At 31.1% G+C, this 11,063-nt stretch overlaps 1 protein-coding gene across 3 annotated transcripts in view; it reads right to left on the bottom strand.

The window, feature by feature from the left end:
• Positions 1-533: 533 nt before the first annotated feature.
• Cen (cerebellar degeneration-related protein 2-like) overlaps positions 534-11,063 on the bottom strand; it is a 105,278-nt gene continuing 94,748 nt past the window's right edge. For all 3 annotated transcript variants that reach the window (XM_088256972.1, XM_088256971.1, XM_088256970.1), the window contains exons 3-6: positions 9,087-9,235; positions 8,214-8,723; positions 7,547-7,706; positions 534-2,918 (exon numbers count right to left, since the gene is read on the bottom strand). In XM_088256972.1, the coding sequence (XP_088113098.1) occupies positions 1,611-2,918; positions 7,547-7,706; positions 8,214-8,723; positions 9,087-9,235 (2,127 nt within the window). In that variant the 3' untranslated portion in view covers positions 534-1,610. The remainder of the gene's footprint in view (positions 2,919-7,546; positions 7,707-8,213; positions 8,724-9,086; positions 9,236-11,063) is intronic.

Below are 11,063 nucleotides of genomic sequence, written 5' to 3' on the forward strand. Positions count from 1 at the left end.
ATATCACATTTTTCGGTGGATGTGAACTCACCTAAATCCACTATAAAATCAATGTGGGTGTCTATTTTATTTTTTAGGACTTTCAACTAATTATAAATTAGTTGTGTGTTTTTAAGATTCAAATGATTAGTAATTGAGTCATTTAATAACTTTTGTTTAAATTTATTATGATGAATCTAATACATACTTAAAAATCGGCAACAAAAAAATTAATTCATTAATTGATTCGGCAGTCACTTTGTGGTAAAATCTATCAATAAAATCTACAATAGTGGTATTTACTAAGTAAAACATTAATTTAAAAAAAAAAATTGTTGGCCCTGATTTCAATTTGTATTTTTTATAATTTCTAATTAACATATTTTTTTAAGTGGATGATTAAATCAAATGATTTTACAATTTAATAGTGATTCCAATCCACAAATTAATCTAACTCAATTACTTTCATTCAATTTCAATAAGTTTAGTTTAAAGAGGAAAAAATGGGAAAGGTCTAATAATGAAGGTGTAATCAATAAATCAAACAAAATAAATATTTATCAATATTCTTTTATTTCAAATGACTTGTATTCTGTATTCTGGTAGAAATGGAAATACCAGGGGTCAATTTATGGAATCAAGTATACACTTTATATTAGATTAACAAATATATATTTTAGTTTTTCAATCTTTTGAAATGCGAGTTTATCAATTTTTTTAGCTTTAGAATCAAAGGTTTGAAATTAATGAATACATGAGAATAATTATATGTCAAGATAATTACTGTCGATAGTCTAGTAAAAGATCCCTATGCAAAAAAAAATTAAATCAAAGTTCAGCGCGCTTATTGTATTATTACTTTAGTTTGGTCTGCGATATTGGGTTAAGTTAATCTCGCTTTGATATTGAAGTAATTAGTGAACAGTTATCCGATATTAAGTTACTAATCAACCCAAACTGTAGTAGTTTTTATGCTTTAGCTGCGGTCAACTATTGACTGATGGTTTTGACGCTGAGCTTAGGTTTAATTCGAGCTGATATCATTTAGAAATCGAGCGACGAGACATTACCAATAACTGATTACATTTAAATTAAAATTGAAGATACAAAGTTGTGTATAGTTCAGTATAGTTTAGTTCTGTAGTAAAAAGTAAATGTATGATCTTAGATGTTTAAGAAAATTCTGATCAATAAAAGAAGTAAAAATTAAATTAAATCCAATTAAAAAATATAGGTGATAAAATCTAAAAACATTTCGTCTTAAAAAACTTAATAAACAAAACTAAGATCTTTATTTACAGTTCATTCTTAAAAATTATTTTTTACATTCTTCATTACTACACACTTAAATTAAACATAAAAGTATTCAAATATTCTAAAATAACACATAAATAATGGCTTTAACATTCAATTTCATCATAATGTTAAACAGAACAATACTTATTTTAATGTGCTGTTTACTTCTATAGGAATGGTTCGAGTAATATGAACACCTGTTCTATTTGTGTTAAGAGTACCTACATTAGATACTAGAAATTAGGTATTATCCTTTTTAACATTGATTCAATATTTAGATCGGTAGATTACAGGGGAAAACAAACTATCTGAGTATAAGCAAAAATTAATTAAGTTTACTGGTGCTTACGCCGTCTGACTCTATTTTTGTCTGCATTACGCAATACTTCAGCGTAGGTCAAGTCGAGTTTCTTCAACTCGTTAAGATCTTGGGATGCTGCACTTTGCTTTACACCCCAAGTCTCTTTACCTCCATTCTGACTCGGGGTAGGTGAGTTCAGCGACCTGTTGTAGAATTGCATGGTAGATCCGTTCCAATCCTGTCCAGGTACCATGGGCTTGCCTGTCTTGGCGAGGGGGCTCGCTTCCAGGGGCTTGTAGTCTCTTCGCTTCTTGCTACCCGAGCCTCTTTGATAACATATTTTGGGGGGAGACGGTATCACCGGAGATTCGGCACCTTGGCGGTCCTGGCTGTGCTTCCTGTTTTTGTGTCTAGATGTTTTCTTTCGGAACTGAGGACTGGCGACTACGTATTCTAAGGGTTGTCTTACCAAAGGTGTCAAAACTTTCTGCGGTTCGCTCGAATCAGCCGAGGATTTAGGTTCGTGCTTATTGTGCACTTTGGCTGATTCCGAAATATTAATTGGAAGGTTTTCTTTTTCTTGTACTCTCTCCGGAGGCGTGATGTCCGAGAAGGCCACCGATTGCTCTGACATAACAGAAGACATAATACTTTGAGTTTCGTCGGTGAAATCTCCGGCTGTGTCTTCATTAGCGACGCCGGGAAGACATTTAGCCGCAGCCGTGCTATCGAGAAGAGGAAGTTTCTCACCTTCGTCCTTATTATCCGCAGCTTTTTTGAGGATACTGAATATTTCTTTGAAAACTTCCCTGTGGTCAGGCGTATTCCTAAATCGACAATCGATGGGACTTCTACCATCGTCGTAAATACTGAATCTGCAGTCTTCTCCGTCGGCAATAGTGCAGAGGAACGATCCCGGGCGCTCGCGGTCTGTCTGCGTCGCTTTGTTACTCGTTTCATCGGAGAATCCCGATGATGAAGTTTCCGCTTCTGAGAAGTCTGGTGTTCTGATGAAGTTCTTACGGTTATTCGATGTAGATTTGCTCGTCTTGTTTTCGGTGTTAGGTTTACCAGCATCGTCACCGTGACCGCTCTCTTCATCCGTGTCCTTAATACTAAATTGACTGAAATCTCCGGACATTTGCAGTTCTTCTTGCAAGGATAATGGAGCGGACGTGTTGTGGTTTGTGCTACTGACATTTTGAGCGTTTGTCTTTCGAGTAATATTGGCCTGTTCAACTTTGACCAAAGCTTCATATTTTTCCACCAAATTTCGGTAGGGATTATCTACCTGGCATCCTGGATTAGCCCAAGCTTGCAAGGAGCTCACGCCTCGAGAATCCTGTACAGAAAAAAGTAATTAATACATATTCATTTCCATGCCATAAATTAATTTCTGGGTTGGTATTAACATACCGGTACATTGAGATGTTATCTCTTTTGTAGAACATTAAAGAATATTTACATGAATGTACTGATGACCCTATTGCAAACCAGTATGATTTTCAAAATATATTTCAATCATACAAAATAATACTGCGCATTAGCCACAAAATAATTTGAAAAATTAGATTTGTTAAAAACATTTTGACAGATTTACAATGTAGCAAAAGATAACTTTTTGTTCTTATTGATTTTATTAAAGCTATAATATCTGAATTTTCAGATATTTTTATGTCCAATAATTAATTTGATCAATGTTTTCATTATTCTAAAAGGACAAAATTTAAAACAATATACATAAGTTAAAATCACATACATTAACACAAATAACAAGCCTTTTTCAGCAGAAGAGAGTTTTGATTTTTATAGGAACAAGTATAAAAAGAATATACCAAATTGTAAAACACTTGATTACATTTTTTATTATATATATATATATATATATATATATATATATATATATATATATATATATATATATATATATATATATATAATATATAATTTTTTTTTTTAAAGTAAAGAGAAATATTTGTGTTTTTATTATTTATTATTTATTTTCAATAAATTTTATGTTTACTGTCTTCTGCCCAGAAGGGGTCAATATCGTAATTTTTTATGGATGAACAAGAACATTATATACTTTTTTAATTCAATCAAATTTAGAGCCTTTTACAACATATTTGTGTATGTTCTTCCATGAAAAATAAACATGTTATCAATATATTAGTAATCATTTATAAAAATGTCACCCATGCAATATGAAACTGAATAAAACATAAGAACATATGAGTAACATTGTGTTAGCATAAAAAATTCACACAAAAGAAACCCGTGATGAACAATACATATAATAAAGATTTAAAATAATTGCACAAAGTATATTATGAGATTGCCTGAATTATCTTTTAAATTTGGAAAAGTTATGTAAAAGAAAATTAAATAAGTATTAATACACTTAGTATTTGGGCATTAAATTTAAATTGTGCTGATTTGTTAAAAATATAGATCTACATCAGGGTTCCCATATTTTCCCTAAATACCACCATGAAACAATTTTTTTGTCAACGAAGTGTGGAGATTTCACTGATAATCATTGAATTACTCAGGAATAATAACATCTTGATGATAGGAGGGGAGAGATTTTTACTCTATTTTTTTTTCTTATTTCAGATTTTTTGACAACTTTTAAAATTCTCATTGACAGAGGGGAGAATTAACAGTGTTCTGTTTAAAGATACTCAAAATAAAAAAACCATTATCGGACTTAATATTAGGCCATCGGGCGTTTAAATGAAAGAGACGTCATGATGTATCGGGATAAATGGCAACCCTATTATAGATTCAACCATGAATTATACATATTATATGAACATATACAATTTTGCAATTCTTAGAATTTAGAAATTGTAATGATGACTTTATTTTTATTTCACAAACATAAATTTTATATTTATGAAACATATAAATGTATACATATTACCAAAGGCCCAATTAAAACATATAATATTAAATATAAACAAGTGGAAAACAAAGAGCGTACACCAAACACAATACAATAGTGTTTATAAATGCAAGATACCAAAGGACATGACAAGAATGATATATGTATTTTAAATCATTTAAATAAAAAAAGGAGATGAGTCAAGTTGACAAACAAAAAATGGTAGTTGCCTCAGAATATTGATACACGTTGGTGCAGAAAGAAAATTACTTTCTTTACTTGAAGCAAATTGAGCAGGCATAATCAAATCGACATTATGATTTTGAAAAAATGAATGCCTTGAACTTTCTTATGTGAATCCACAAGATCAGCGTCTCACAGAACCTATAAAGGTAAGATCAGTTCTGCGCTCCAGGGTGATATTAAATAATTATTATTGTGAAAAATCACTCGACTGTACTTGGACAACATGTGTTGTAAAAAACCTTTTATATTTGTTAGCAAAATGGCGTGCATTACATACATACATTTTCCCAAAGCTCTCCTTCAAAGTTAATTTCTTCACAACCATAAAATAAACATACAGTAAAAGTTCATTAATTCAAATAATTATCACCATGATTCGAAATTCTGATCCTATTTTTTTTTCATACAAAACTTTTAACATGTTCAAATGAAATTCGAAATAATATTTCGATCAAAATTTGAGATAAATTTATTTATAAAAGAGCAAAAAATTGTAACAAAACTCTAAAACATTTAGAAAAAAACACTTTATTTTACTGAATAATTTTATTTTGTTTCATTATCTGAATTTTAATATGAAATATTTTAGAAACACTGCACATAATGCATTGATTTTTTTTATTTCTTTTTCATATTTGCTAATTCGAAAATCAAGATGGTTTTCGAATTTTGGTCCATTTTATTTCAAATTAATGAGCTTTTATTATATAAAATACGTAGTAAAATAATTTATCTTTAAAATCATATTATTTATTAAGTAATTAAAGTATCCAAACCTTGTTTGCAGAAATAGATGGAATGAGAAGGAATTTATGTAAGACTGAAATATGACTTGTAACTTGAAATATTTATGATTAAATTGGTTGATATTATTTTCGTATAACATTTCAACCATATTAGATTTGTGTGATATTTGTTTTATTTATAAATTGTAAATATTGTTGATTGTGTTAAAATTAATTTGAAATCCAATAGTTTAAAAAACCCACGCCACAAAACAAGTTAAGCGACAGGTGCTGATTATTCTTCAAGAAAAATGTATTTACAATTCGAGGTAATGTGATACCAACCTAAGGGTGAACAATCCAAAGAATACTACGGCAAAACCTTCTCAAAATGCATATCCAAAGCATAAGCAACATCAGAGGCAGGTGAAATAAACTTTTGGCCTGAGAAATTACCAAAATATTGTACACAATTATTATTATGTATCACCCCTGTGCAAACTTATGTACGCTTCGGTTTGGTTATTGTGGCGATTGATGTAACTAAAATTACATACATAGTTTGTACTATGTAATCTACTCAAATACAAATCCCCAAGCATGCTGAACTTATTTCCTGATATCATATTTAAATTTCATATTATACTTTTAATTTCTACCTATTTAAATGCAACAATTGAATTAACTAAATAATAAAACGAGTTTTTGCCAAATTTATTTTATTTGACCAGCGATCGGGTTTCGTTGTTACCGACATCACCAAACTGGTCAAATATCATCAGACACTAGTCTGATGATGTCGATAACGACGAAACCCAGTCACTACTCAAATAAAATAAGAGTGGGAAAAACTACATATTAGTTGTTTTATTATATAAAATACAGCTCCACCAAGAAATGTCAATAAACACTTGATTATCTTTATTTTCAAATGGTTTTCCAAATTCAGTTTAATATAGGAATGAATTGATACTTAATAAATTTAATATTTTGAATGAATAAATACGGAGCAGTCCTTCATAATAATTGTTGCATTCAAAGAATATCTTTATACCTTTAGTATAACAAATCGACATGCATCCCACTGACATCTAAAGCAAATTGATTAAAATGTATTTATTGTGCTTAGCATTCTTCTTATCAAATAATTCCTTAGACTTGACATCTTTAACCACATAAGTTTCTATAATATGTGAATATTTTATACAACTAAGGTAATTCTTATTCTTATAAATCACTTTCTTTGCGTATAAAGTCCATGTAAATAATGCTGGAATTTTCAAAATTATTATTTCAGTTTTCGTTCTTTAGTATGAAAACTTTATTAGACTGTATACTTTCATAGAACTGCAACAATAAAATCTTGCTAATTTTTATGACATTCCTAACTCACTCATATATCAATTGACAATAAATATGTATTTATATGTTAGTTGCAAAATGTTGTCATTAAACTAAACATTATTATATCTTTCTTCATATATGAGGTTGCCGTTTTTCTTGAAAATCATAAACTTTATTTTACCCTCTATACTGTTACGTATTGAATGCAGGGAAAGACATGTTGTACATCAAAAGAGTAGTACTTAATTATATAGTAGTTCTTTTTCAAAAATCTTAAGATAAAATAAATAGTTGTATTCTTATGATAACACAAATAATTCAATACCGTTCAATTCAATACTATTTTCATGTAAGCCTTAGCCAATTATGTTAAGGAATCAGGTTGTATCAAAATGGGGTTGAACCTAAGTTCGACCGGACTATCTGTGACACTAAACACAAGACCATAACCTGACTTATTAGCCCTTAAATTACAGATAATACAGCAACTACATACGAAATATTTTCATGCAATGCTTCTATGTAACATTCTTTTACATGAATGATATGACATGAAGATACTGATTTCAAAAATCCCAATTCAGCCGCCTTGACTCATCCAAAATAGCATCCCATCTTTGGCGAGGCTCGGAAAACAAAGCTTCCCTCGATGCTGCTAATAACTTTGAAATTTACCGGTAGAGAATATTGTACAAGTCGGTTTCCACTTCACAGGAAACTTTCCTGGAAGGACAGGAATCCCAGGAAGTTGGCCATGTATCGACTCACCTGGAGTTGGACCAACTTATGCGGGCCTATTGTCTGCGGCTCGTTAGCGAGTGAACTCATTACACTTCGGTCATCGTCATCCTCAGCGTCCATTATCGATGACATATCGTCCGCTCCATGCTCCACGCTTCTCAAACACCTGCCACACAGTTGACCTTGTCTGGAAATATATTTCATTTAGCCAAATTTTATATTAATAACAAGAATATGAATGAAAATATTAAGTGGTCAAGTTAAATGAATCCAATAGTTATATTTAACAAACAATGGGAGAAAAATAACTATGACGAAAGTACCGGTAGATTCCCAACCAGGACATTACCGCCCCCAATGAACGCTGAAAGTTTTTTATGGGGTACTAGAAGCCATAGAAGATAGAAGGGGGGACTAGGAGATAGGCAGTATATTTGTATTCCTGTCAGAGGACAGAGAGCTCTATGAGAGGTTAGTCTACCAATTTTCTTACCCCCGTTGGTGAGAAATTTGGGAGTAGATTTTAATAAAAATGGTTGGGAACCTGTGTTCAAGAACACAAATAAAATAAAAACTTTGATTGAAATACCTTGGTAGATGATATAGGATTGAATTCTCGAAAAGCAATGCATACATTACAATTCAATATTAGATGCATGTAACTTGACCACTTGTTTACCTCTGTATGCCCTACCTGACTTCTTCAAGGATAGAGAACTCTTCATGCATGGACTTCATAGCGTCTTCGTTCTGGTTCCAATCTCTCACTTTCTCGTGTAACCTATTATTTTCCTGTATGACACTTGCCAACTGCTCTTCTAACTCTGCTAATCTCCTCTGATCCTTAACTTGAACAGCTCTGCTATCACAGAGCTCTTTATTTAACATGACCAATTCTTCCTCGCAAACCGGTTCATAACGAGGACAATCCTTTTCCTTGGTGAATGAGGGAAGGCTCTCTGGCTGTTCTGTTTCTCTGTCGGTTGTTGGTACAATCGGAGTAACTCCAGATTTCTGCAATTGATCTTGCCCGGTTAGTCTGCCTGCCCTTTGTTTATTCAATTCTTCTTCTCTTTTTTCTTCTTGTTGCTCAGTTAGTCTATCTGCTCTTTGTTTATGCAATTCTAGCAACTTATTTTTTTCCTCGATGGTTTTATGCAATTCCTCACACTTTGTCTCTAATCCTTCCACTTGCCCATTTAAGCTGAAAACAAAACAAAACAATAAGGAAATTATGACCATATGATATGGGTAATTACATAGGTTGAGATATCAATAAAAATCTTGAATTGTAATGTACTTATCATTACATATTTTATTGTTAAATAAGTCAGTATAATGAAAAGAGAGGTTGAAGTTTGAAATGAACATATGCATAATTTTAGACTGTTATACATAAGAGCACACACACTTGTTTACATAATTTTGAAATAGCACAAAGAAAAAAAATTAACATTTATTTAATAACGTAAACCATGTATTACCAAGATTTACCAAATAAACTTAATTAAAAATAGATAGATATTACCACAAAGCGACTGCGAAATCAATTAATGAAATGAATTACCTTTTTATAAGCTTTTTATCAGCCGTGTTTTCGATGGCCAGCCTGTGGTTGGTCCTCTCCAGGTCTTGGATACTAACTTCCAGCTGCTCGTAGATTCGGAGTCTCGAGTCGTTGACCTCTCTCAGTGCAGCAGTTTGCTTCGTCAGGTACTGGGGGACAAAATTGATTGATTGAGAAGGTAATCGCTTTGCGAAACTCCATCATAGGAGCTTATAATAAAAAAACTTTTTAGTAGTTTTTTTTTAAATAAATTTCCTGTTCTTTAATTTTTTTACATTATTATTGAATATTGATTTATTTTTATTTTTCGATATGCAAGCGAGATAATCATTTATCAAGATAAAAAAGCATTATTAGACATTGTATTTTAAATCAATATGAATAAATACATCAATATAATTTGCCATCCAATTTCATTATAATCGTTTTGATTTATTTTAATTTTTTTAAAGATAATTATTTGTGTTTTTATTATTTACAAAAATACTTCAATTTCATACTATTTGTGTGAGGCTAGCAGCTTATTATTAAAAATAGTTATTAAATTTTGATAGAGTGGGTTCGAACCCAGAAACTCAGCGACACTAAACACGGGACCACAACTCGACACTATTTTTTTTTACAGTAGTACATAATAATATTAGTTTATCATACTACTATTATTATGTAAAAATATACATATTTTTTTATTAATTTATTTCTGCTCAATACATCAGCATTTTCATTTTCATTTTACATCAGCAGCTTTCTAAAAATTTTAATACGTGTCATATTTTAAGATATGTACCGTAAATTTTTGCATTTTATTCTTTGCTGCAAAAATTTTGTTTTTGCATTCACTCAAAAATATTAATGAAAACAATAACACATTTTATGAAACAGCGTAATTTTTAAGAACCGAATGTTATTCTGATAAAAATACATCAAAAACTATTTTCGTTTAAAATGATGCCGACGCGACGTTTATAAAACGACAAGCGTCAACACAAGCATCATGAAGCAATTACCGCGAGTGTTCACCTTGTTATCAATGAAGCATTACCATTTACAAATCTCTAAAAAGTATTTTACTCCTCTATTACATCTCAATTTAGATTTTTGAAGGACCTAGTTTAGGCGACATAGTTTTTAAAAAAAACAGGTGTAACGTAAAAAACTGTAAATTAAATTATTTTAATTTAAACCCTTATCTGCACCCAATGGCGCATAGGGCACTGCAACGTATTAACGCAGTGTTATCTTGATCGTTAACAGACGAAGGCAAGGTGATCACTCCTGCGCTTCAGGGACCAGTCCAGGGTAATATTGTATACATATTTTAGTGTAAAATCACAAAATATTTATTTTCAACCCCCCCTGTGAATCGAACCCGGGACCTCCAGCGCGATAGCTGAACACGCTAACCATTTCATCACGGAGGCGGACAACTGTAAATTATATCACCCTATAAACATTCGCGTGCATAATTCGGTTTTTAAAAATTGACAGTTGAAACTTACATTCAAAGTTTACACAGAGCTAAACTATAAGACGAGATAAACTATGTATAAACTGAAGGCATTTTACAAATTTCTGGATTTACGCACATTACTCTCAATCAAGTTAAGGGTGTACTCGCAAATATACAATTCAGTGCACGACCGGCTGCACGAGAAGCCACACGTGTTTCAAGGCACATTTTAAAAAATATTTAAGTATATTGGAATTACATATAAAAAAAATAGAATGTATATTGAAAAAATATTTTTATATAATTTTCTTCAGTTTTTTCTTTTCAAAACGGTGTTTTATTTATTACGAAGAAAATTTCATTTTTTCAATTGAAAAACGGTGTTTTAAGCAAAAAATTCAATTACGTTAAATTGGTAGTGTAATGGCAAATATCTGTCAAATGTCTCATTTTCTAAATTTGTTGCACAAAATGTCTAAAATAGTGTATTCCATAATCTAGCAAAAGGATATAGCTGTAGTTGCAAT

Source organism: Brachycentrus maculatus, unplaced genomic scaffold (assembly GCF_059751285.1).
Source record: "Brachycentrus maculatus isolate JH-2025_06_01 unplaced genomic scaffold, ASM5975128v1 h1tg000069l, whole genome shotgun sequence".
Taxonomy (NCBI): Eukaryota; Metazoa; Arthropoda; class Insecta; order Trichoptera; family Brachycentridae; genus Brachycentrus; species Brachycentrus maculatus.